The 27,770-nt window shown below is 46.0% G+C and overlaps 1 protein-coding gene across 3 annotated transcripts in view; it reads left to right on the plus strand.

Moving 5' to 3' along the window:
• The first annotated feature begins 2,275 nt into the window (after positions 1–2,275).
• The window catches only part of LOC146199210 (uncharacterized), a 77,272-nt gene continuing 51,777 nt past the window's right edge, over positions 2,276–27,770 (plus strand). For all 3 annotated transcript variants that reach the window (XM_084594685.1, XM_084594688.1, XM_084594686.1), the window contains exons 1-5: positions 2,276–2,873; positions 21,469–21,555; positions 24,226–24,424; positions 26,048–26,172; positions 27,413–27,445. In XM_084594685.1, the coding sequence (XP_084450811.1) occupies positions 2,675–2,873; positions 21,469–21,555; positions 24,226–24,424; positions 26,048–26,172; positions 27,413–27,445 (643 nt within the window). In that variant the 5' untranslated portion in view covers positions 2,276–2,674. The remainder of the gene's footprint in view (positions 2,874–21,468; positions 21,556–24,225; positions 24,425–26,047; positions 26,173–27,412; positions 27,446–27,770) is intronic.

The following is a 27,770-nucleotide window of genomic DNA, read 5'->3' on the forward strand; positions in this document are numbered from 1 at the left end:
TCGGGGAATTTCACACCACTGGCTTTTCTATTCTCGTTGTAGACATGAAATGACATTCGATGCATTTAATAGTTACGTGAACACCTGTTACATGCGTTGCTGCCATACTCGTAGGTGAGATTAACGCCACTCGTGAAGGAGGAAGCCTATCGGTTATTTTTTTCATTGTAACAGCGGTACGTTCGTTATCGACCATTGCTCGACACCCTCTTTTCATCGTGGTCTATCTCTTCTATGAGAGAACATCAAGATAGCAGAGACATTGGAGTTCAGTGAATACGTCGGACTCGCTGCTAGATGATTCGCCTTAGCTTAGGCACGCCCGCCTATTGAAAACACAGGCAAGCATTGACTAACTCTTTATTACGAAATGGGCTAAATAGAGCAACAGGGTACTTATACGCCGATCTGTGCAACGGCCAGTGTTGTCAGGATGATAATTAGACAACGAATCGTGCAGAGCAATCGCACATCCCGTCAGCAACATGAGATTAATTAAAGAGAGCCGTGCAAAAAGCTAGAACAATTGGGGAGAATCAGGTGACGTCGGATCTGTGAAAACACGTTGTGGAGATAATGCTAAAAAAAAAAAAAGAAAAAACAAACTGGACACGTTATATACGGAATGCCTATGATCTCGAACGTGCAGGAATCTTGGAACAGCGCTAACGCCATCTTGATCTATAAGACAGAGGAGGCTAAGGACTTGAAAAGGTACAGACCGATAAACTGCCTCTCCATTGCTTATAAGGTAAATTTATTAAAACAAAATCAGTTATACAAGCAAAATAACGTTCTAATTTCATCGACCATATTAACAGGCAGTTTTCCGTAAAAGACACTAACAACAGACGCCCTTCACACTGCCAGTCAGGTAACAGAGAAATGAGCAGAATATAACCAAGACGCTATGTCAGCTTCTATGGATTGCGAGAAACAAAACTGATTCGGTCGAAACCCTGGGAGCCAGGTAAGCATTATGGAATGAAGATTTAGAAGAGGCATACAGATATAAATACAAAGGCTGCACAATAATCGTAGCCCTCATAAAGCAGCAATACAGTCCCTGTAAAGAAATATGTCTAGAAACGAGACATGACCTCCTTAATGCTATTTTATGCACATTTACAGGAGATATTCAACGGCATGAATCAGGAAAAGCTGGAGGTAACATTAAGCAGATAATACCTTAGTTATCTGGGGTTCGCTGACAACAGAATTATGAAGCACGGTTACCTAGACAGGCAAAACAAGAACATGGCTGCAGATAATTAACTTGCGTTAAACTAACTTTCAGTAGTCTCGGAAGGAAACAACAAATTACGATAGACAGCTAGCCGCTGAAAGTGGTATGAGAAATCATTCATTTACTTAAGAATTTGGTGGCCGCATATCCGTACCACGGAACTGAAACTAAAAGGATAAGAATAGAGTGACGCGCGCTTAGCAAGTTCTCTGAGGTCATTAATGACAGCTCACGAGCATCGATCAAAAGAAAAAATAGAACAAGACTCTCTTACCGGCACTCACCTTTGGAGCAGAAATGAGAAATCTAACGAAGGGATTTCGCTTAAACTGAGGACAAAGCAGCAAGCTGTATGGAACGGAAAATGATAGCTGTAGCATTAACGGGAGTGTACCAAGGAAAAACACAGGAGTCACTGGGATCCTAGTAGAAATCAAGCAGAAAAAATGGGCACATGACCAAGACATGAGATTTGAAAGCAAACACCTAACCGTGGTGGTTGGTCTGGATTTCAACAGAAGGCAAGTGTAGCATGAGACGGCAGCAAGTAGGGTGGGCGGGTGAAATTAATAACTTTACGGGGATCAGGTGGATGCAGCTGGCACCGTAGCGGATAAGATGCAGCGATGTAGGAAAAATCTCTGCCCTGTGGTAGGTGTTGGCAGGTAGATGATGAGTATGAAAGTGGGCAGGCTCGAAGAGGGGCACCGCCATCAAATTTGTCGCGTGTACGCTTGAATTTTGCTCTAATTTCTCGCAGGGAAATGAGACACGTTAGACGAGGTCCGGATGGCGTCGGCGGTCACTGGGGTGCTTCCTGAAATAAGGGAGCTGGCGCCCGTATAGATTACACATCGTGGCATTCGCTTCGTAGGAAACGTCGCGCGAGCACACACTTGGTATACGTACCGATAGCTTATCTAAGCTCGAGAGCGTCAGCCAACCGCGCTAAGGCGTTAAGGGCGGAGGACGAGGCGGCGCGAAACAGAGGGTCGTGGAGAAGGAGGGAAGGGGCAGCCCTCTCACAAGCGCACACAACCTGGCTAGCGGTCGCTTGGCTTTCCAGAAAGAAAGGTGCCGTCCCACCGCGGAATGCTTACGCGCTTGCCCTCGCGTCTCGCAGTCGCCGTCGCCGCCGCTGCGCAGAGCACACCGGTTCGCCCCCATGCCATGCCGTGAGACGGCTCCCAGAAGCGGAAATCGCCGATCGCAAGTTGGTCATCGCGGCGTGACTGTGACCGATGACGTGATCGCCGTGGATGGAGACAAGCAAAAGGAAAGCAGAGCGGAGGAAATTGGGTTGATTCTTCGGTTAAAGTGAGGTCTCCTGAAGTCGGGAGCGCGGACAAGACTGCTTTCGAAAGCCGCGGTGCGGTGTGTGTGCGTGCGTGGGTGTGAGTGAAGTCGACGCCGAGCCACAAGGACGCTATGAGTGCGCGAGGTGCAATCAATGGCGTTGCTCGTCCGCTTTCGTCCGTGACCGACAGAGTCCGAGGCCGGTGGGCCGTGCTCTTCTGGTGCGTCGCCTTGTGTGGAATTGTGCTTATGTGCGCGTTTGAGCCTGCTGCCGCGGTTGGTGGGTTGAGGAGACACTTTCGGAGACAGCTAGCCGTCACCGACAAAGCAGGTAGGTTGCTTGCGCGTCCTATGTTCGGGGCCGGTTTATCTCTGTGGCACGGGGATGTGTCACTGCAACGAGCCGCTGCTGTGCGCAATGTAGGCAGTTTACCGCCGCCGACATCCATAAAGATGATAGGATGGCTTAGTGTTGCATGTTTCCGTGACAAGCAACGCCTTCAGCTGACTGCTGCAGTAGAGGAACACTGATGGAGAGCTCTTAATGGGCACGCCGTATGCACAAGGTGATCTGCCATAGGTGGTGTCAAGCCTCGTAGTCAGCCTTAACCCCGAATTTGGTAAAAGTAGAGCTGAAACTTGAGCTTTACAAAATGCACTTAAGGCGGTCACAAGTCTCCTGGTCAGAATTTATGACACACCGCTTGCCGAGCTCGCACCCGGTTTTACGTCCTTGTCTGAAGTCGCGTTTTTTTCTTCTTCGCAAAATATCAGAAATAAAATAAAAGGGCTTACATTTAAGAATACCTAAGATCGATTCTCTTCGTCTGTAAGCAAACTGCTGAAACCGGTTGGCGACACGGCTTTTCTCCGACGTAACTCTTATCGCAACGCAGACACTGCAAAAAAAAAAAAAAAAAGGCGGACTGCTGTACCGCATTTTTGCACACTTTCCAGAATTCACCCAGAGTACCTGTTTTCTCGTTTAAGGCTAAAAATAGCGTCAAGCGCGCGAGTATACCGTGGGCCCAGTTTTCTCTTAAGAATAAACGCATTCACATCAGCTGTGGGTAATAGGAACATTCGGCGGAACTTTATCACGGTACGGAACACACAATGTCAAAGTGCATAATCAGCAGTGATACAAACAACAATCTTTTTTTTTTTTTTTTTGCAAAAAAAGAAATGTACTTTCCATAGTAGTCTCCATTCGATCTATTTTTTTTATTTTTTTTTACTCTTTCAAGATCGATTTCCCTGTCAGCCTGTCATTGCCCTTCCTGTGGCGAAACATGGCTTCTGGACTTAGAAAAAGTGTCGGCCATGTAGAGCAAAATATTCAACGTTCGACGGGTCCGACGTTACGTGTAGCTTTTGCCATAGCGAAAGCACTGAGACAGCCAGTGTGTGCGAAGGGTTTCAAGACCGCCAAGCTTATTCTTGAATTTAGGCACGTATACGTGGTTGGCTTCCCTGTGCGAGCCCTTGCGTTAGTAGCATAATAAAATTTATTGAGTTGAGTCACAAGCAAGGAAGAGCAGAGCAAAGGGCTGAGATTCGATGCCTAGATAATGTTATCAAAACGTCGCGGACGACGCGAAGCGTCAGTTCATTAGCCGTTTAATTGAACGTGAAGCACTTCGCGAGGCTGGCATTCTTCAGCTGGTTAGCTTGGCTTATCCGCTCAGTTCCCTCTCAGGGAAAATCTCCAAATGTTTTTCATCGCTGCTGCTTGAGGAATTCACTGCGTTGCTCTCCTTCAACCGGTACGGTTTCTTAGTTAATTAGTAATAAATACTTGTAGCCTCCCCGGCGGCCGTGACAACCTTACAGGAATGTGTGAAGGCGGTCGGAGGCGCATAAATTTCGAAGGGTAAACATTGGTCTCCAAAGATTTAAGTAGAATGCTTCCAACCATAAGAAGGAAGCAAGCTTTAAAATGGTTCAACCCCAACTTACACATCGCATGTTGAATATGCTTAGTAGTAGTAATGTAAGACATTCCAAAGAACTCGCAAAGAGGCAGACTTTTTTGTCATTACTACTTGTCATCTAAGTTACTGGCAAATAATAAGAATAAAAATCAGGTTCTCATGACGTTGTATTAATTTCCTCTAAATGGCTTATAACCATGTTTACCACTCCATCTGAACATCCGATGTCGATTATAATAAAACTCAGGAGTAATGAATTCCACCTGTATGCTGTACCCTTAGGCTTCGTTCAAAGCGAAAAGATGTGGTTGTCTAAATGGGGAAGGACTGAAAACCGACATGAGCAGAATTGGTCTGTGCGGTGTTATTCGTTGGAGCGTTAACGTTACTTTAGGAACCCACCGTTGTGGCAGTGGCTGCATTCATTATTGTTTTTATTTTTGCTTGTTTGGTTGTTTCGTTTATTCTGCACGCCTATTGGATAAAAAGATAGTTCAGAGTTACAGTTTACCTTGTTGCTCAGTAAGCATGCAGTGAACAGTACAGAGCAGGCATAAACAACCAAGGAAGGGCAGTCTCCATGTACGGCTTTCTCTGCCAAATCAAATTTGCCTCAGACTGCGTCTTTTATTTATGTGCTTCATCTAGCCGAATTGTTAGCTAAGGCTGTTGTGCACCACATGCCAAAGGTAGTCGTAGCTTCTTGTGTCCCAGATGAGACACGACTTGCATACCAGATGAAATGCCCGAGCGTCGAAGTAGGCATAGTCCTAGAAAGGTGAAGAGTTTTATTTGATGGGGTCAAGTATAGCATAAAAAAAAAAACATTTCTGAGTACAGAATTGTTTGGCAATACATCTAACCGTTGAAACAGACTTCAGATTGTTTTAAGCGACGAAGCCGCGCAAGCTAATTGAGTCTAGTGAACAGGAACGAGGATAACGTGACTCAAACCTGCCCTGCATGCGTCGATATTAGAGGGAGTGATCTCGTGGAAAGGATGGACAATGAGGGGAAAAGGTACGGCTGCTACTCACTGCTTTGCAATGAAGGAGGAAATTATGGTCTCGATACTTGACCGTTACGGACACCTGTTGCGTAGAACGCTCGAAACGTATCTAGTGGAAGCCAAGCATTATAATTGCAGTTGCGTTAGAGATTTTGGCCTGCTTGCTGAAAAGCTTAATATGCGCAGCTGTGCGGAAAGGTGCATTTCGATCTCTCAGACTGGGTGTACCTGATTGGCCCATCAGCTTGTCCATATATCACCTACATGAAAAATGTTCATTTGAGCATACACCCTGCCATAGTAGTTCATGGTACATGAAGATCGTCTATATGTATACATGGGTAGTCTCTTCTTAAGCATTCCCCGCTTCGGTCGTCGACATTCACCGTTTTGCACGTTTAAAGCACTGCGGAGATCGACGCCACTCTACTGGTGGTTTAACTCCCATGTTCTGCCTATAGATTGCTTTTTTTTTTGGAACAGCATGCACATATTTCACCGAGTGAACCAACATTAGAAAATCTTCCCTCCCAAGCTCACTATGGGTACTGGGAGAATAGAAGATTATTGATTGCACCTACACGAGCATGTCAACTCATGCATTACTCCTGTAGCATTGGTTAGAGTGCCACAGGTGTAAGTTCACGCGTTTTGTATCATCCACGCTAGTGCGCCAAAGCCTAGCTAGCAGAGCGTTTACCACGGTTATAATGATAACGATAAGTAAGCTATTAATGGATTAAAAAAGAGCCAGTGCATAAAGATTGCAGTGCTCTTGGCAAAAAAACAAACAAAAAAAAAAACAAGCAGGCTGCAACGAATAGAAAGTATTAGTGTACTCGGGCGGCCATTGATAGTTGATGTTGGTGTCAAGAAAAATCATAAAAACATGTGTGCTCACACCATGCTGACGCGATTTTACGCCACCCACAAGTCAAATACTCATGCCAGTTTTGACAGCGATGCCTTTCAAATGAATAAAATTTGTATGTTGAGTCAGCATTGCAAACTAGTGTAGAAGCGCACGGAGATCAAAGGTCACTGCGGTTAGGAAAGAAGATAGAAAAAGCAAGAAGGGGTGGAGCATATGTGGTAGCAGTAGATATGCAGAGCACGAACTTTTTCTTTACACAAGCTAGGTCACTCACATATGTCAACATAGTACTTGCTGCCATAGGTGGTACACAACACTGTGCTGATTCGTGTGCCGAAATGATCATAACTTCGTTCCGAGACCTGACATACTCCCCTTTTCAAAAAATAAGAAAAAGGAAAATATGAGTAGGAAAATAGGAAGGAAAATTGAGTCTTTTAACGCGGTGGATGGCTTAGAGCTGTATTGTGCAGAATGGACTCGTTTGTTTAGGACGCATAGTAAGCATCCGATGCGTTCATAGCTTGCCTTTCGAAAGGTGCATTTTGATTCGTACGGCTGATGCGGCATCAGCCATGCACGCTAAGCGGAGACTTGGGAAAGTGGCGGTACCTGGTGGCTGCGGATGATTCGCATTCAGGGCAGTTGGGACAACAGGGGTCGGATCAGCATCTGTGTAGCCGTTATATTGCTTTGTCGTGGATATGAAGGCAAAAAAGCGTTGTTTAGGGCAGGCGGCTAGGCTGGGGATGTACAGCCAAGTATGCATAGTGTAACCATACCTTGTTACCAACGTGCGTGCCCCACTTTAAGGCAATTATAGGCCACGTGACCACAGAAGGCTTGTTCTCAAGAGCTCCCCCTTTCGCCCCATCCACCCATTCTACGTAACCCCACCATGTACTGTTGGCGGTAATAGTTCGCGGGGTGTATGTGCTCGGGAACGAACGTACTGACCTTAGCGCCGCCTCACGGCCCATAAGCCTGCTATGATACAAACACGTGGAGCGTGTGCGTCCGCTCGTATTGACAGCTGTTTTAAGCAAACAATTTCGATATGACGCAGCAATAATGTTTTTTTTTTTCTTTTCTCAAGCATCTCATAAAATGTTCGACTGCTCTGCCTACTTGGGGAGCATATATATACTCCTCGGCCAGGTGAGGGAGCCGAGTGAGATACTAAACAGCTTCCATAAGGTAGTTCGTATACAGATTTCGCCTGGGTAAGTAATGATGCGCCCCCGCCAACTCACAAAAAATGTTCGCTGGCATTAGGATGTCGTAGCAAATATGAAAAGGCTAAATTAAAAGGCTTCCGGCTATGGTACCTCCGTCCTTTCAAAGGGGTGAGCATTCAGCGAGGTCAGCCGTCCCTCCCGCTTGCATCTGCCCCATGCACAGCTCATGTTAGAGACAGGAAGGAAGAGAAAGCGTTTAATTGCAAACAAGATATTTTCGCCAAATTGTAAAAACCACCGACAACTTGACTTCACGAAAGGTACATTTAACTAGCAAAATTTCTCTTCAATTCTAGGCTACTGATTTCCTCTTAACATGGGCGAAAATTATGGCGCGATGGTTAGCCGTTGTCATCTACGGTTTCACACCATTCAGTACTTATTACATTCGCGTCAGAAATTGATGCTGAACCCGTGCGCTAAAAATGGGGGCCTTAGACTCCGCCTGTAAAAGATATGACTTGACAGCGTTAATGGCTACCGTCTTCCGGCTACCCTTGCGGACCCTCGTTAGCGTGCATGTACTTTGACGGTAGCATAGTCACTAATCGTTTAATTTGTGTCTTTATTATATCTCACGTATTCATCAGTAGACGTATGTTAGAGTTGGCGAAAAATGAAAGAAAGAGGCAGGTTCAATCATGGTTAAATCAATGGTCGTTCGTAAGGGGTACGACTTTACGGCTGAACAGCGGGTTTAACGCGGCTTTGATTACGGTCAGCCTCCAGCCTCGCAGTCCGTACTTTTGGTGTGGCAGCAACTCGGGCAATCTCCTGCCTCTTACGTTTTCTCTTCCCCTAGGCAGCACAAACCGCTGGGCCAACACTGGAACTGTGCATTCCCAACGCAGCATCAATATTAGGATGATTGATTGTGCCACCTGGGTAGTTATTGTCTTTTGGTTGTATCTTCAGGATCTGTATACTGTGCTTGACGACGTTGCTTGACAGTTTAGGATTGAGAGACGGGAAAAGATCTTGGCAAACGTTTTGTTTATCACGCCCTACAATTGGAGGCACGTACGTCGTTCCGGCACAGTTTTAATACCAAAGAGGGGAAATCTTGTGTCACATGAAAGTACATTAATGATACCGCATGAGCAAATGTCACGCAAGAAGCAGTAAGGGAAGGGGACCTGCCACATAGGTATCGGTTGTACGTTCCGTCGTCCCACTCGCCGCTTCGGTGGCTCGACAACAGCTGGCGTCGCAGTTGCTGTAGTAACCAAACGTGGAGCCATTACCGAAACTTCAGGAGTGGGATGGCTGGATGAGGGTTTTCGCACTAAAAGCAAAAAGTAACATCTTGATTGAAAGTTCTATTGTACACACGTCTATCGGCCCGCAACTTGAGTATGGTTTGATTTGGTTTGTGGTGGTTTAACTTCCCTGGCGGTTCAGGCTGAGAGACGCCGCAGTGGAGGGCTCCGGAAATTTAGGCCACCTGGGGTTCTTTAACGTGCACTCACATTGCAAAGGGCCTTGCTTTTCGTCTCCATCAAAACGCGGTAGCCGCGGCCGGGATTCGAACCGTATCCTTGGGCACAGTAGTCGAACGGCATAACCTGTGCGCCACCTCGGCGGGTTCAACTTGAGTATGCATCCTCTAACTGGGACCTCGGTAATGAACTAGATGCTGAGCAGAACGAAGCCCCCGTGTTAGAAATGATCATCGGACACCCAGCGTTACGCGTAAGAAATCTATCCTCAATTTCACGCATATATGTTTTCCACAAGTATATTGCCATACCTTGCTCTTGAAGACTACTTGCATAAAATAACAATATTTCTTCTCACCTTGCGTCGACCACATTCAAAGAGCCGTTGTTCACCACTCTAAGACAACAACCTGCTCTAATTCATTCTTTCCTTAAATATGCCATGATTGGAAGCATCTTTCCCAGACATTTACTTGAATCAATCGCCCTGAGAGTTTTAGAGCCAAATTAATCGCCCTGTTTAAATCCGACTAATCAGAAGTTCTTGGTCTCTTACGCACTGATTATGTGGGATATTAATGTTTGGATGCTTTATTAACTCCTGCATACATGTATGCCTTTTGTATTGAGTTTCGTGTTGAGATATTTTTAACAGCATAGTTTTGTATCACGCTTCTCCTTGTAGTTGAATTTGTTCTCCCCCCCCCCCCCCCCCTTTTATGTAACGCGAAACCCCTGAGGATAAAAAAGTATGATTGGTTTGGTTTGGTTTGGGGGGTTCAACGTCCCAAAGCGACTCAGGCTATGAGAGACGCCGTAGTGAAGGACTCCGGAAATTGTGACCACCTGGGGTTCTTTAACGTGCACTGACATGGCACAGCACACGGGCGCCTTGCCTTTCGCCTCCATCGAAAAGCGGCCGCCGAGGCCGGGATTCTATCCCCCGTCCTTGGGAGCAGCTAGTAGTCGAGCGCCGTAACCATGAAATGAATCCCGACAGCACGGCGGAACGCACAGCAACATTAAATCGCATAACGTTGCCAGCTACCATATTCTGTGGAAAATCGCGCCACATAGATAAACATTCCCGCTTTAGCCAAATTGTACGAACGTGCCTGCGTACTGTTACGACCAAGCATCCGCATTTGCGCGCTCTATTGTTCGCCTGTGGGCATGGAAAAGTTTTGTGAATATGTGGTGATGGTCCATTGGCTCTAAGTGAGCCTGTTTCCAGGAATCCTGTTTTGTAAGCATGTTTTGCTTTGTGGACAACCTGCAAATGCCAAAATTGGCCCTGTCAAGAGAACGTCTGGAAAAACACAAAGAAACGTCCCCCTGCGGGAAATAGCAGGAAGTGCTTTCTTTTGTTCACCCTTCCAGTCGAGAAGTGCTATCCTCCAGTGATGAATGCCTCCTATCCAAAGGAGACGACAGAGTGACATGTCCGCTGATGTGCAGGACAAGAGAAGAGCATGACTCATACGGCCATTAAGTGATTTCCCGGGAATGCAGGAAAGATTTGCAATTGTCGAAAAGGGACCATGTTGGGAGCCCTATGCGGCGCCACGTGCACTCGGGTTTCTGAGAAGTAAAACCCCCAGAACCAGCCTGTGGTTTCTTTGCTGAAGAATAGAAATGTACCTCCTCTCCTCGCCGTTCCCAAGCTTTTCCCGCCAACAAGTGATCACGCCCAACGAATGAATGCCGGACCAGTCAGTGCTTCAGACCATCAGTGCAGTGATGTGTTCGATTGGATGCCGATACCTGAGGGGCGTGCCCTGGATTTGGTTGGTCAGCATCTTCAGAGAGGGGCTGGACATAGGGGGTTTTTAAGGACGCTGCAGAGCACGAAATGTCGCTCTGGGCCCTGGGTAAACGGCTCATCCAGTCGCTTCTCGCTATGAACTCTTAACGCTTGTCATTTTGCTGATGTACCCTTCTTTTTCATGTAAATATTCTTGTAAATACGTTTTCTCAAAGTGCCAGTAAACCTGCTTGTACATATTTTACCAACTTCGAAGATTCAGTCCTTCTTCAACCCCGAGTCTCTGCACGCTACCAAGTGAAGGCCGGGTCGACTTAGTCCCAGCGTCACGACAACTGGTGATCAGCGGTGGGATCTGAATCTGCAAGCACAACGACTGGTGCCCAGCGTTGGGATCTGAATCTACAAGCCACAACATCTGGTGATTGGAGGTGGATCTGAATCTACAAGCCACAACATCTGGTGATTGGAGGTGGATCTGAAGCTACAAGCCACAACACCTTGTGATCGGAGGTGGCATCTCAAGCAACAAGCAGGAGCAACAATCGGCCAACAAGAGGGCAGCTCGGAACATCGATCGCATGTGTGGGTGAGTGCTTGGCTTTTCTTCTGATGTGGACCAGGTTCTAGAACAGGGTTAGATTTTAGAACTGGTAAAGAGAGTGTGGAAACGCCTTTAGGTTTGGTAGTTTGCACTGTTGTTTTGGAAGTAGCCGACACTCGGAGCGATCATGGACCTACAAAAGCTGCAGAAACCGGACCTGTTGCTATTGTGTGAGGAATTGGGAATTGATACAAGTGGTTTGGCACGAAAACCTTTGATTATAAAGGCAATCACAGATTTGGGAGCCGATGATGAGGAGCTCAGTGAAGCATGGAACCTCATCGCCCAAAAAAAGGAGGAACAGCTCAGACAGCAGAAAGAGCGGGAAAAAGAGGAAAAGAGGGAAAAAGAGGAAAGGGAGCGCGAACGTCAGAGGGAAAAAGAGGAAAGAGAGCGCGAACGTCAGAGGGAAAAAGAGGAAAGGGAGCGTGAACTTGAGAGAGAAGCAAAAAAGCGGGAGCTAGAAATTGAGCTCCGGAAATTAGAAGTAGAGTTGAGCAAGAGGTCGGGCAATTGTCCCCAGCTAGCGGTACCTCTTCTCAACAAGGAGGCAGATTTCAAGATGTCAAAGTACATGCAGCCATATGTGATATCAGGGGATATCGGTCTGTATCTGGGTAACTTTGAGCGAACTTGCGAAGAACTGTCCTTCCAGCGAGACACGTGGTCTCAGAGATTATTGACGGTTCTGCCCTGCGAGGCAGCGGAGGTTGTCGCGCGGCTAAACAAGGAGGACGCGGACAACTACGAGAAGGTCAAAGCTTGCCTTCTGATTTTCGGAGACAGAGATGTGCAGGCCTTAACACGTTCAAAGGCGCGAGAACTAGCTACACTGCTCATTTCAGAAAAATCAACAGCGGAGGAAACGGCAGTTAAAACAGTGGTAAATGCGGAAAATAGCGGGCCAGAAAACTTTGAGAGCGAGGCATCTCAGATAAGTCAACATGAAAGTGAGCTTGATAAGACACGGAATGAGGACGTTCTTGAAAGTAACCTCTTGCCGCCAGTGTCTAGTAATCTCACGAGACTTTTAAGTGGAACCCGAGAGGACTTAGCTATGGAGCAAGCCAATGATCCCAAGAATAAGCTCGAAGTACAGTGGGAAGGACCTGCTGAAGTCGTTGCAAAGCTTTCTGACACTAACTACGCAGTGAAAATCCCCGATAGGCGTAAAGCAGTGCGCATTTATCATTGCAATCTTATGAAGCCCTATGTGCAGAAGGAAGCCGTGGTAAATCTAACGTTAAACCTTCCCGAGGAGATGGGGGATAACTTGATTTGCCTCAGCGGAAAAGGAAGCAACGCTCAGGAGCTTCACAAAAAGACGGAGCAGAGAGGAGAACTAAAGAAATCCCAGCTGTCCGATCTGGGCGAGCTAATAACAGAGTTTGAGGCCTGCTTCGTGGACAGGCCAGGCAGGACTGATTTGACTGAGCACGATATTGAGCTGACTTCAGACGTGCCAGTGCGATCAAGGTGCTACCGATTTTCTCCAAGGCAAAGAGAAATTCTGGATAGGGAAGTAACTCGCATGCTGGAATTGGGAGTAATAAAACCCTCGGAAAGCGATTATGCTTCGCCTATGATCTTAGTAGAAGCTCCAGGTAAAGACCCTAGGCCTGTGGTAGACTACCGAAAGCTAAATTCTCTCACCAGGGATCAAGTGTATCCTATTCCGAATATTGAGGAGAGAGTAGAACAGGTCAGTAGAGCGGCATATGTGACTACGCTGGACCTTACTCGAGGATACTGGCAAGTACCGCTCACTGAACGCGCCAGCAGATACGCGGCTTTCGTCACTCCGACGGGCAGCTACCAGCCAACAATGATGAGTTTCGGGCTCAAAAATGCTCCATTTTGTTTTTCCCGACTCATGGATAGGGTTTTAAAGGGGTGTGAAACATTCGCGGTGCCTTATTTAGACGACATTGCGGTTTTTTCCGACTCATGGGCGGACCATATGGTACATCTAAGAGCTGTACTGAGCCTTTTGCGTCAAGCTGGACTAACCGTAAAGGCCGAGAAATGTTGCCTGGCAAGGGCGACCGTGGACTACTTGGGTCACAATGTAGGTCAAGGTTTCAGGAAACCCAGCGAGATTAAGATTTCTGCGGTAGCAGACTACCCGCGGCCGAGCACGAAGACGGAAATTCGAGCATTCCTGGGTCTGACTGGGTACTACAATCACTACATCCCTAACTATTCAGCTTTGGCTAGCCCTCTGACCGACGCTCTCCGCAAGACAGAACCGACAAATGTAGTCTGGGACGAACAAAAGGAAGCCTCCTTCGTAAACCTGAAGGCTGTGCTGATTAGCCGTCCGGTATTGCGAGCTCCAGACTATGGCCGAGAATTCACGGTCCAGTGTGATGCCAGTGATCGAGGGTTAGGTGCTGTTCTCTGCCAGAGAGATGACGACGGTAATGAGCACCCCGTGCTCTACTTGAGCAGAAAACTGAGTTCTAGAGAGAGGGCTTATTGCGCGTCAGAGAAGGAATGCGCTTGCATTGTATGGGCCATTCAAAAATTGCAGTGCTATCTTGGAGGGGCCAAATTCACCGTAGAGACGGACCATTGTCCCCTGGCTTGGCTGCAAACTGCGACATCGAAGAACAGTCGCCTTCTTAGGTGGAGCTTGATTTTACAGCAGTACAATTTTGAAATAAGATACAAAAAGGGGAAGTTAAATGGGAATGCGGACGCGCTTAGCCGCTCTTTCTAAGCGGTCCGAGATGTTCCTCACCATGTATCCAAATTGATAATCAGGTTTTTTTTTTTTTTTCGTGCGCTTGAATATAGATGACTATGTAAAGCAGCACGTTTGGTTTTCGAGGCATACGTGGGTCCTGAACGTCTTGAGAGTGGGCTTTTCTCGAACAACAATGGCAGTTTTCTTTTGACCTGGTCTCTTCAGACGGGAGCCGAGTGCTTGCTTCGACATGTGGTTGAGTTTCAGATAGCTCAAGCAATTTGGCCTACAACAATCAAGACAACGCGACATGCAACAGCGAGCTTCAAGCGTTCACGTGCAGGCCATTAAGTCGTCTCTTCATGCAGCAGCTGCGGCTGCTGCCCTCCGAGTCTCTTCTGGCGGGGGAGGAGGCTGTTACGACCAAGCATCCGCATTTGCGCGCTCTATTGTTCGCCTGTGGGCATGGAAAAGTTTTGTGAATATGTGGTGATGGTCCATTGGCTCTAAGTGAGCCTGTTTCCAGGAATCCTGTTTTGTAAGCATGTTTTGCTTTGTGGACAACCTGCAAATGCCAAAATTGGCCCTGTCAAGAGAACGTCTGGAAAAACACAAAGAAACGTCCCCCTGCGGGAAATAGCAGGAAGTGCTTTCTTTTGTTCACCCTTCCAGTCGAGAAGTGCTATCCTCCAGTGATGAATGCCTCCTATCCAAAGGAGACGACAGAGTGACATGTCCGCTGACGTGCAGGACAAGAGAAGAGCATGACTCATACGGCCATTAAGTGATTTCCCGGGAATGCAGGAAAGATTTGCAATTGTCGAAAAGGGACCATGTTGGGAGCCCTATGCGGCGCCACGTGCACTCGGGTTTCTGAGAAGTAAAACCCCCAGAACCAGCCTGTGGTTTCTTTGCTGAAGAATAGAAATGTACCTCCTCTCCTCGCCGTTCCCAAGCTTTTCCCGCCAACAAGTGATCACGCCCAACGAATGAATGCCGGACCAGTCAGTGCTTCAGACCATCAGTGCAGTGATGTGTTCGATTGGATGCCGATACCTGAGGGGCGTGCCCTGGATTTGGTTGGTCAGCATCTTCAGAGAGGGGCTGGACATAGGGGGTTTTTAAGGACGCTGCAGAGCACGAAATGTCGCTCTGGGCCCTGGGTAAACGGCTCATCCAGTCGCTTCTCGCTATGAACTCTTAACGCTTGTCATTTTGCTGATGTACCCTTCTTTTTCATGTAAATATTCTTGTAAATACGTTTTCTCAAAGTGCCAGTAAACCTGCTTGTACATATTTTACCAACTTCGAAGATTCAGTCCTTCTTCAACCCCGAGTCTCTGCACGCTACCAAGTGAAGGCCGGGTCGACTTAGTCCCAGCGTCACGACAGTACCTATAGGGGCAGCGCTTCAGACTGCTGAATAAAGGGTCCTCTGGAAGGTTCCGTTCATTCTCATCTTTCCTTCTCATATGAGTTACCCTTGTTTGCAGCTTATGTGACATTTCGGCCATATCTAATGGTACTCATGACATCACACAACCAGACGGCCATTTAGTGCCCCGGGAATGTTGCTTGCACAAACTGTCATCTGCCAGATGCATGCCCATGATTTTTCTCTAAAAACACCTACGCCGGATTTTCCGGGAAACGGTGCCTTTAACGCTGCCACGTTAAGCGCCATTTGTTGTGTATACCTTCTTAAGGGCTTTTTTCATATCAGTAGGGATGAAACACGCAGAAGCATAAATGCGTGCGCGTGCGAATCATCAACACACACACACACACACACACACACACACACACACACACACACACACACACACACACACACACACACACACACACACACACGCACACGCACACGCACACGCACACACACACACACACACACACACACACACACACACACACACACACACACACACACACACACACACACACACACACACACACACACACACACACACACACACCGCGGATATAGAATTGGTCTGGTTGCATCCTTTCCATGATTTTACCCTCGCTGGCCATCAGAATGTGCCGGATTGCATTAGTTGTGCATCTCGTTCCACTGTACCATAGTGCACGACCTCGACTGTGGCACACCCCATTAGCTTGTTTAACGCTGAGAAATGCCTTATGCAGCAATAGTTATAATTTAACGGTTCAAGGCTTTTCACTGGCAGCCTCTCTAGAATGCGTTAACAGAGAACAAATTGCCATCTCCTGGTACAAACAACTCTCCTAATGCATTTGCGCTTACGAAATTTTTACGATCCCCACGGTTTGCAAAAGGTTGTCGGCGAGCTTGTGGGAAACAGTGTGATATATATATCTACTCCATTTCATGCTTGAAAAAACAAAAAAAAAAGCACTTCTTTTTGAGGTGATCAGGCACTGCGTAAGCACTTTCAGAGGACTTGTATATTCAGAGCGAGAAAAGGAATGGAATGAATGTGCAGAGTGTGGACACAGCTCAGAAGCGTGCATTAGCTCACTAAAAATTACGTGCTGGGGACGCGGTAGAAATTTATTTTGCTTTCTATTTAGGCTATTTATTTAGGCTCTAGCGTGTTGTGAGACCTACCATTAAAAAATAAAAACCTTGTCGTACGTGACCCTGGTTAAAGCCGGAATTTATTTAACGCACGTGCTGCTGGCAGCTTGCGCACTTATGTAGTACTAGGATTTCTCGCCACTCGAGGCATCTAAGATTTTTCCTTGTTGGGAGGGGTCGAACGCATGTAGTGCCCTATTCGCTGAAAACAAACGAAGCCTTTCATCGAGGACTTAGACTCTGCGTGAATTTCCCGTGCACTACAGTGAATATGCCTCCAAGTAAAAAGGTTTTCAGGGAAGGTGGTGGGCCTTAGTCCAGTGAAACTAACTGATTGTAAGTGAAAGTCGCGTGGCCTAGTCGGCAGTATATGTTTCGTTTTTTTAAGATTATATTATTAACAGAGACTATTTTCATATATGTTTATTGGTTTCATCTATAATGTTGAGCTTCTGAAGTTGCAGAATGTCTTTTAAAACAGCTGATAAAAATGTTCGCGCCAGGTTGCCATTTATCGCTTTTACCGGCTATAAAAGACCACTCGCACATTACAAAAGCTTCTAAGGAGTCAGCAGCGCTGCTTCTGCATTTCTGAGAAAAACCGAAATCCGCTTTTCTCGGGAACAATGTCCCAAATGGGCGATAGGCGTTACATGGTAGAGAGTTCTTTCCAGTCTGAGAAATAAAGGAGCGTAAATGGCCCACTGAAGCAAATATCTCAGTCAAATGCTTTTCGAGCTGACCTAAAAATTCTGAATTTACACTCTATTCTGAGAGCTCGTGTATAAAATTTAAGATATATTATCTATATTACTGAGTTCATCTCGACCAGATGCTGTACACTAGGACATGCGGTACAGGTCGCAAACAAATGCGGGGGGGGGGGGGGGGGGGGGGGCAAGGCAGGCCGAAAGGGGGCGGAGAAAGGGGGGGGGGAGATGCAACGCTCAGATAATTTCGTGAAAAGAGAAAGATGTCAGACCCCCCCCCCCATTCTGACAACGCCCCTGAATGCGGATGTCAGCAGTTGTCAGTTGATCTACTGGGCTACGGTATTCCGCTTTTTTTTTAATTAATTGCTTAGTTTTAGTTCGTATACGTATGAATGCAAAGTAGGCTGTACGTGTTCTGCGACAGCCTATCCAAATGCACATCAGCGTTTACAGGTGCCTCTGCTGTTGGTAAGCTATAAGCCTGTAATAAAAAAAAAAGATCAAACGGAATGCGATGAAATGCGGAAACTCAAGTAGCACGCATTGTGACGAAGAATTATTCAATGAGCATGGCGCACATACTAAAAGACCGTGCGGTGGCGAGCCGAGTGCCACCTGGAATCAGTCAGTCGACTGCGCACGTACACAGAGAAGGAAAGTCTCTTTTATTACAAAAATTGAGCAAAGGACGCCGGTCACCTATATCGACCGGTCGAAGCTATCCACGCCATATTTCGTAGACTACCAATATTCTCACCTTCGTCGCAGCAACATTAAAACATTCTGGCTGTTCTTGTTGCGCCACAGCTCCTAGTAGAGAAGTGTAACGAATAATGGCTTTCACCTCACGAGGCGTTCACTGAATTAATTGGCAACTTTATCAAAATAGATGAAGTGCAACGGAGCCCCCATTTATAATACCCTTATTGAGTTAATAAAGGGAACCTGCACCACAGGTCCGTGTGCTTCTCATACCCTTTTTTGTATTTCATAACACCTGCGGTTATATGCTCCACTGCATCTAAGGCGTCTCGCTCAGCTGCTCACTAACTGGAAGCTGACATTGAAAGCGCAGACTGCTGCGCCAGGTAGCGCGGCCTGAATACTTTCCCGCCTTACGTGCCTTCCTACGACCTCTGACATACTTTTCCTCGTCCAGGGGGTGACGTAAGAGCCGGGAGCGCACGCTCTCAGTCCCTCGCGGTGACTAACGCCCGGCGGTTGGCAAATGCCCTCGCTAAGCAGAGTATTTACGGTTCGCTCCGGGTTAATGTAGACATAGCCTCCATGCGCCGCGGTTCGGCCGTAGCAGGAACCACGTAGCGCCCCACGTTGTGAGACTAGCTCGAAGATTTTAAACGAGTTTCTGCACGTGGCATCACGCGAATATGAGACTCGAATGCTTAATTCGGCGCCTGTGCCGGAGGTGCGGTTGGCGCATGTCTCTCTTCTCTCCCACTCTCTTTAGCGAAAGATCCCGACGGGTATGATTAACGTTGTTTCCACCCGGTCGCCGGACACTGCCGCTAGCATGTGAACTAGCTGCGACGCCAGAACGGCGGGATGGCTCGCCGGTCGCCGAAACGGAATTCGACCGTTGCTTCGCGGCATTCCGAAGCCAAACAATGCGGGGAAGTGTGGGGCTGGTGCGCGACGGAGAACCAGGCCTGCATTATTTATTAGGATCTATAGATACACCCTGCGAGCGCGATTGTTCGAAAGTGCGGCTTGCTTCATAGTGAGTCACACTCGCGTCAAGAACGCTGCCAGCGTTTGAATACATCACTGCACTGCGATCGGCTATAAAAAAGAATGGAATGTTAATGGAACGAGATTAATCTCTTATCAAGGACGTAATGCAGTTTAACGCACTAGCCAGATTTCCGTTTTATCGTTAATCGCAAGCTGGAGAAGCCACCTATGAGTCACCCAAAGGACTTACCTGCTCTGCTCAGAACCATCAGCGAGTCTTGAAAAACTGTCAAAAATGGCGCAGATACTTGCCAATTCAATTGTACCTGTTAACCGGAAAATAAAAAGTCAGTAAGGAGAACTAATCCGACTATTCCATGCGTGTCCAGAGTGAATGCATAAGATCAACTTTACTTAGACAAACTCAGTGATGCCTTTTAAGGAAAGAAGCGGATTTTATGCTAATATGTCAGCATAGGAGCCTATCGGCGTATACGTAATGCGTTACATGGAAATGAAGCCCTTATGTTTTTCCACGCTTCACGCTCTGCAAACCAGATCCTGAATGTGTGCCGACCTAAACAGAGCGCTTGGCCACGGCTTACGTCACTCTGCATTCCGCTCAGTCCTCGGCTTTCAGTTCGCGAAAGAGAAGTGTTTTTCTTGTCGCAGTTAAATGCATGACCATATATTATGCAGCAGTAATTTTTTTCTGGGCGAGGCTGAAAACGATAAAGCTTTTCTGAACTTTAAGCCTGTGTGCCTTCGAGTTTGCATTACTTTCTGTTTATATATAGCTGCTGAAAAGACTAATATATAAGAGTGGTGTGTATTAGAGCCATGAAAGCTGTTGATGGACTAGTTATCGTGTTCGTTCTTTATAAAACCATTATGTAAATCGAATACTTGATGATTTGCCAGATAATTTTGAATTTATGTGCCTCTTTGCATTTCAGCTCAGAGTCATAGCTTTTTTGGTCACTTGCGATATCAGTGGTTAAATTCTATATGCGTACGTAGCCTACGTCTGAGTTGTCACCAAACCTGAGGACACTTAAGTAAGGTTTGTAGGGCCGTGAATACATGCTTGAGGCAAGCCATTTTTCGAGTTGCATGTCCAAACTATCGGTGTCCACGGTGTCCATGTGAATGCCGGCATGATTTCTATATAGCAATTCACTCTCAATATAAATATATCGGTTGTGTACCAAGTTTTTTAGTCCCAGGTAACGAATAATGTTACAAATGAGGTAAAAATTGTAGAATTATGCCGACGTTAGTGAGCCACAGTTCGAAATTGTTTCTTAAGTATGCGTATTTACATATAGCACGTGCTTAAGGGTAAGAATACTGGGCATATCTACTGCACTGAATTTGCTTTGCTTCAAAGCGTCATGCGATTAAAAGACGTATCTATTCATGAAATTATTATTTTGTCGCATACTACCTAAATTTTCTTTGCTGCGTATTTTAGTGTGCTGGCCAACTTGTGGCGGGAGAATGGACAAAAAAAGAACACATTGTAGACTGCAGCTATAAACTCTAGTTCCAAAATGTCGGCCAGCTTATTTGACATATTCTAACTAGGCTGAACTTTCCTTTCATGTCACGCAGGCCAGTCACTGCACACTAACCGGGAGCTGGTCAACAATTAAATTTTCACTCTCTTCCTTGTTAAGCTCAGTACGTGACCATGACACGCCTTATTGTCTAATCATTGCCCCGCAAGTAGGTGCTTCCTTCGAACACAGTGGCCACATTTAGGAAGTCCATCTTCCTTCACCTGTTGTAGACGCCCAAGGAAATGTATATATAGATATTAACACGTCGTTAAAGGTGACTACTTCAGAACCGTCACCTCCGCAGGGCCCGTCTCGACTTTCACTGCACTACACGAAGGTACTGCGCTGGCTGTCCGGAAACCTCACACCGCTGTTGATGAAGCGGCGTGTGCTGAAAAACACAACACGCTTGCCGCGTGCTGCCGCACGGAAGTGCGTCAGCCGGGCGATCGTAAACCGTCAGCACGCCCTTCGGCCAAAGCTTACGTGGCGGCCCCTTTTCAACAGCTCGTCCCCATAACGGTACGCTTTCCCAGAAACGTGCGCAGCCTTGCCAGCGAGCCTGGACACCACTATCCTCATTGGCCGCACTAACTCGCCGAGTTGGCAGAATTGCACAGAATAGAAATTTCTGCACCCCACTGTGCAGAGCGGCCAAAGAACTGTGGCAGCTGTGGGTTTGTGATGGTGCATCGGGCTTTACACGCTACGTGCAGCAGGACGTCGTGACTCGGGATTCTGCTGCCTGGCTCTTCGAAAACAGTGCTCGCGTGCGGATTGTCACGTGTGCTCACGCAGTAAACAGTGGTTGAGATGTTGCTTCTTATCTTGGGTCTCTTCCTTTTAGTTCAGCTGCTTACGTCGACGATTCCTTCCACGTACCCGTTGGCTCCGACAACCCAATCGAAACCAGTGCCAAAGAGGGTGAAGTGCTGTGAGTATGAATTCGGAACTAATTCTTTATTGCTTCTGATTATTAAACAGTGGTTTGCTCTTTGTGTACTGATAGCCCAACTGAGGAGAATCATGCATTGTCGTTCGAATCACCTCCTCTATAAAGTAATCGTACCCAAAATACAAGTGGGAAGGAAAAAAACAACTATAACATTGAACTTCCTGCGCACCGCGCTTTAATCTCCTGATTTAGTTATACGCCCTGGCCATCGCGAACAAGTTCCTAACTGGAAATGATTTCTGATTTTCAGAGCGCTGTAATCACTTTTCAGCTTACGTCGACCACTTTTAGTGAAAAACGCACGATGAAGTGGAGTCGTCAGCATCAGCTTTTTTTTTTTTTTTTTTTTTAACGCCTTGATGTGCATAAGAGAGCGGCACCTCGACCTCGACATAGTTTATAAGTACTATGTATTTCTTATCTCAAGATCCATACGTGCTAATTTTTGAAGCTTACAAGAAAATGTGTAAATTCGTAAAAGGCAGGTTAGTTTATTTTCTATTTTCTTTCCATATGCACATTTATCTAATAATATTTAGCCCCTTTTTTCTTATACTGCCATGCCACAATGCTTATGTGCCCGCCTGGCGGACAATCAGAGGTTTAGCTCCAACCGAGGTGGGTGCATATTCATGAAGGTGAAATGCAAAAACACTTATCCTCATAGCCCACTGTGCTTCCTTTACACGTGAGAATACAACAGTCAATTCAGTTTTTCTGCAAGGTATTAAAGAAGATGTAGGTCATCTTGTGCATTATAATAAGCAAGAGTAGTTTTTTTTTTTTTTTTTTTTTTTTTTTTTTTTTTTTTTTTTTTTTTTTTTTTGCTGTTGACCATCTTCGGCCATTTCAGTCGCCGAAAGGAATATTCCGACAGAGATGCACATTGCCTTCGCAGCAAACCGTCCGTCCTATCAAGTGGTTTCTAGAAACTTTAAAATGGCTTTGAATCTTAGTTTTGATTCTGTAAATATATATGTACTCCTATCATAACGCCTTGTACTTGTCTAATTAGGCGCTATCAGATTTCCAATTCCTGATTCTACGCTATACGCTATACGGCTTGTTATATCGTTTCATGTCAGACCATGGTATGTTATTTCATTAAGGTTTAATTAACCAAACTGCACTTGCGCTATGAGAATGACGTAGTGGACGGCCTCGGGTTATTTTCGACCACGTGACATTTTTTAACTTGTACAGACGTGGTACAGGACACCAGTGCTTTTACATTTCGCCTCCGTCGAATATGTGGTCAACAGAAGTTGGCGCTAGTATAGCATCTCAGAATCCATGTCGATGATGCGCACTAGGCTCTGCTCCATCCTAATTAAGATTGATCTTTTCGTTGTCGTCGCATGTTCCTCTTATTTCTTCCACTGAGTTTGGATGCTCTCATTTGCACCCTTTTGGCCTCGATGAAATCTCAGATCCATGGATATTTTGTTGAACCGATCTAGAAAACACCCTCTTTTCCTTAATCATTAAATTGAGCGTTTTGTTGTGAAAAGTGTACGAAATAAGTAGGAGAATGTTAGTAAACATACTCACGCGGTGCCCGCACTCTGACAGCACGTCTATAACTGTACAACATGAACTGATGGTCTAGTTAGTATGACATATTCACCTAGTAAAGCAGCGCAACGGCACAAAGCCAAGGGAACTCTTCTGTCTGCCCTTTCTTCCCTTGGCCTTGTGCCGTTGCGCTGCTTCACTAGGTAAATAAATCTATAACTATGCTTGCCGAGTAACTATACTATCTTAATGAGACAGCGAATTGAATCCGTTATAAGCAAGTGGTATGCTGTATTGCAGGAGGCAACAAAATTTCGTTCCTTAAAATGAAAAATTCGGACTCGCAGTATTAGTTTTTGAACTTCGCGCAGGTTCAGGATGATCGCTTGATCATATTGTTATCGTTACCACTTTAAAAGCTGTACAATCGAAAACTTCCGCATTCATGTTTTTCATTTCACAGAACTACAGCTGATTATCATGGATCATAAGGCTCGGTCACAACATGTACATCTGGCACAGCGTTTCTGACTTTTCAGTACTGGCGCTAGTGCGGAAGCTTTAATTTGACAACAGTCACGCAGCGTGGACTATATACGCTGACCGCTGGGCGTCTAATAGTCATCACTCCAGCAAGCGGGCCATTCTCTAGTTCAAGAGATGATGCTATATACGGATGTAAAAGATAACATAAGAACATGGCCGTTGCAGTTCCCGATAACAATCGTACACTATCGACAAATTAGCGGATATACGGTTCCCCCCCCCCCCCCCCTCCTCCCCCAAGCAACGGCTCCTTAGTATCGATGTGTATTGTAGAGTTGGCATGATCATCTGGCTCACCGCACTTGTTGGATACCCATGATTTGAGTATTTTTTCCCCTCAGACAGTTGCTCTGTGCAACTTTGGTATTATTACTCTGAGAATAGCGAGTCATTTCTGCCCAGAACCCCATCATTACGATTGCTTTAAACCTTCTTGTAAGAAATCCTTCTTCTACAAAAAAAATGTTTGCAGTTTAGGCTGCACCAGTGCAATTAGAGCATAGCGAATGCTTTGTAGAACATTTGATGCACTCATGGCCGATATGAATATGCTCCGCTTTCCTCCTCACCGTGTGTGTGTGTGTGTAGATCTCTTCGAAACATGGCCCGCCCGCACCTACTGCCACATTCTCGGCTTGACGGGCCCCATCGAGGCAGACCAGGCGGAGAAAGAGTGCCAGGCCATCTCCATGGACATGCTGAGCATGAGCACTACAAGCGAAGACCGTCTCTGCGAACTCATGCGTCGGTTCGGTCTCGAGGAGCACAAGCTGTGGCTCGCCGACGTGTGAGTGAGAGCCACCCTTTGCAGCTCCTACCGGGACACGTTGCTTTCAGTTGTTGCCGAGCGAGTAAAAATGCGCTCAAAATGGCGCGTGTGTGTTTTTTAGATGGCAGCGCAGTTTTAGTAGCGTATGCGACTAACGGGCCAGGTTTAGAGCGATAGATGCTATGGGTACGTTTCTCGGATTGTGTGGTCTTTGAGTATGTAACACAACCCACGCCACGCTGACTGGTCTTTATTCTGACGTCACTCATGACCTCAGTGACGTGAGCCATGCTTAGTGGTCCGAATATGGCACTGTAGTTGTTGCATAGTGACGTCACTCGCACTCTCTGAAAACGCTTAATAATCAGTGAACAGTATTACAGGGCCCGGCCAAATCTGACTAGGTGGCGCTACCACATCCTTAGTAGCTCACTGAAGAGGCCAGTTCAGATGACACAGTCTGACTGCCATGAAATTCTTCCCTTAAAGAAATTCATTGGCCAATGACTGAACGTCACTTAGTTTGCGATTGTGACATATATAATTTGGGCGACGACAGCGATGACTGTAATGTACGCTTTAGAAACCTAAATATAACTATGCATTGAAATTGTTGTTAGTCATGGCGCGTTTAGTTATAGAAAGCCATGTTTAATTTTTCCTAACTATAAAAGCTTTTAAGCAGAATGTGTGGTCACCTTTAATTTGGTTTACGTTTTTACTTTATGCAAGCGTGCATATATTGCATGAATTGAAGACAGTGGCATGTGCAGCATTAGGGAAGCATTATGTAATTTTTAGCATATAGCTCGAACAACGTCACTTCGCTTAGGAATTATTTCACCATGAAATTAATTCTTATTGTGTTTACCACAAAGCAAGCAATTCATTCTCCCCATTCGCACCTCCTGCTTTGAGGCTTATAGAAGTAGAGCAGCCAATCGATATTATTTTTCTCCTAATGCATGCTGTAGCTCTATAGAGCACTCAAAGCAACACATATGAAAAACAGATTAGCAAAGAGTGAGAGAGGTTTGCACGTGGCGCGGCTGACCCTGTTGGTCGAGATCACGACGCAGACACGACGAAATCGGCATGCTTGGGGAGAATTTGGGAGTTATTGAGGGAGTATACCTTTACAAAAATGTAAAAAAATCGCAAACTTTTACCCGGACCAAGCCTTTGGTTATGCTGTTGCAAATTTAACCTTACACAAACAAACACTGAGAACCACCCGCAAACAGAAAATATTTCATCACTGCTCTATCTTTGTCCATGTGAGCTCATCGATCCTTGCCATTCATGAACAGTCACTACAAAAAGTGCATCCTCTGCTTTTCGGTAACAGGACGTTGTGGTCTCGGGGAGTGTATACCCGGAAATTGGCAGAGGTCGACCGGAGATGTCAATGTTTACCGGGACGCTCGAGCTCGAGAGTTACTCGCATCCGACCCGTTTGCATGCCCTTTCGTGGTTTCTATTACGGCGCTTGATGATTGAATAAGAAGAATAAGAAGGACCACGATTCTGCTTTCTACGCGCTCAGGCAGCTTCGCACGATTACTGATGTCTGCGTTCATAGACACAGATCCACAGATGGAAATATACTCATTGTTTGCGCTTATTGCACTGTTTGCGTAGATTCGATCAGAAGAAGCCGCATACGTGGGAAAAGTGCAAAGTGGAAGTTCTGAACGCCACCTCGACGAGGCCTCCATTGAATCCATCGAACTGCACTATCTGCAACATCGCTGTAGTGTGTGACGGTAAGTGCGGGTTCAAAGACCGATAAGCCTGCCCATCAGGCGAGCAAGCGTCCAGGATGACGCGTGCAAAAAAAAAAAATAAAAACAACACATTTCGTGTGATTGCTAGGGCCGGTTACAGCGATCTCTCCTCAAATGCAATGATCGCGCTTTCATTTGAAGATCGCCGCCAATAAGAGAGAGAGAGAGAAAAGGAAAGATCGACCGCCCCAGGCGTACGACTAAGAGCGCTGGCTCAAATTTTACAGAATTCGGGTACAATGTGTATATCACGAAACAACAATTCGTTTGGTACCACCCGCACCTCTGTACGGCCATTAGTTCGCCCGCCACGGCGCCCCGAAGGTCGCACTCTATCACGGTTTCGAGGTCGTATGTGCAAATCCCTCACACATGTTAAGACTCAGCTGGAAAACAATCCTGTGCTTCATATATTGCCGTTTCGTTTGACACCACTCAGAACAGTCTACCTCAATATGGCGGAGGGACTACAAGTTTGCTGCCAGTGATGATTATGAGTGGCAACACAGACACGCATTCCCAGGTGGAGCAAATAAGGCCGGCCGATATTATAGTACGTTATGCAGCAGTAGGGGAGGCACGGTCATGAACGTGTTCGACCTCAAATACATATGCATGATGCAAATCCGCGATAGTGTCAGAAAAAAGAAGAAAAGAAAACAGTATTCGAGCCTTTAGGTGAAGATAAACCTGACATGAAAGTTGCATGCTCTGAGCGCAGTTTACGTCTGGTGTTTCGGTCCTGTTTTCATGATGAGAGTATTACGTTTCAGAACAGCCGAACGTGTCTGTGCGGATTCGAGTACTAGGACAGCAGGCGTGTGCAAATTAGCACATAAACATAGCGCACTGTAAACTTATATTGCGCTATGATCCCGGTTGAAAACAGGCTGCTGCGCTCACCCTTTTGGGTCTCATGTGAAGAGATCATGCTGTTGTGATATTATTCGCATAGGTTTTCGAACCATTACATTTGATTTTGACTGCTAATGTGAAGAGATCATGCTGTTGTGATATTATTCGCATAGGTTTTCGAACCATTACATTTGATTTTGACTGCTAAAATACACAGGCTACCTTTCTTTTCGTAAACTCGCACTTTAATTAGCGTCTTACCGCTTTTTGTGCCGACTTTTTTATTAAAGAATGAAAAATTAAAAAAAAAAAACGTTTCTTTTATCTTTTTTTCTTTCTTTCTTTCTTTTTTTTTTTTTTTCAGCTGGGTTCTACCATTCGAATGGACCAAGTTGTGGTGAGTTGAATCACGCTCTGTATTGACCTCCTTGAAGTCGCTCGCGTAATGAAAGGAAGCTCACCAGATACTCGGGTTTCGTGGCTCTGGCCCCTTAAGCCATTTTTCTGTAACCTATATCTAGATCTTTGAAAGACCGTAACACTCTCCTTTTGAATGTACCTCTATAGGGCAAATAGAAACCGCAAAGCATAGTCATCTGTAAAAAATGTTATGCGCAAAGTGAACTGTTTGATTTTTTTGTAAAGTTTTTATTGAAGCCATTATTTGCACTCTTCTGTAAAATTCAGAGGGCTGTCACATGACCAGAAAATTCTTTTCGCTG

This window comes from Amblyomma maculatum, chromosome 2 (genome assembly GCF_055883805.1).
Source record: "Amblyomma maculatum isolate TAMU_Amacu chromosome 2, ASM5588380v1, whole genome shotgun sequence".
Lineage (NCBI taxonomy): Eukaryota > Metazoa > Arthropoda > Arachnida > Ixodida > Ixodidae > Amblyomma > Amblyomma maculatum.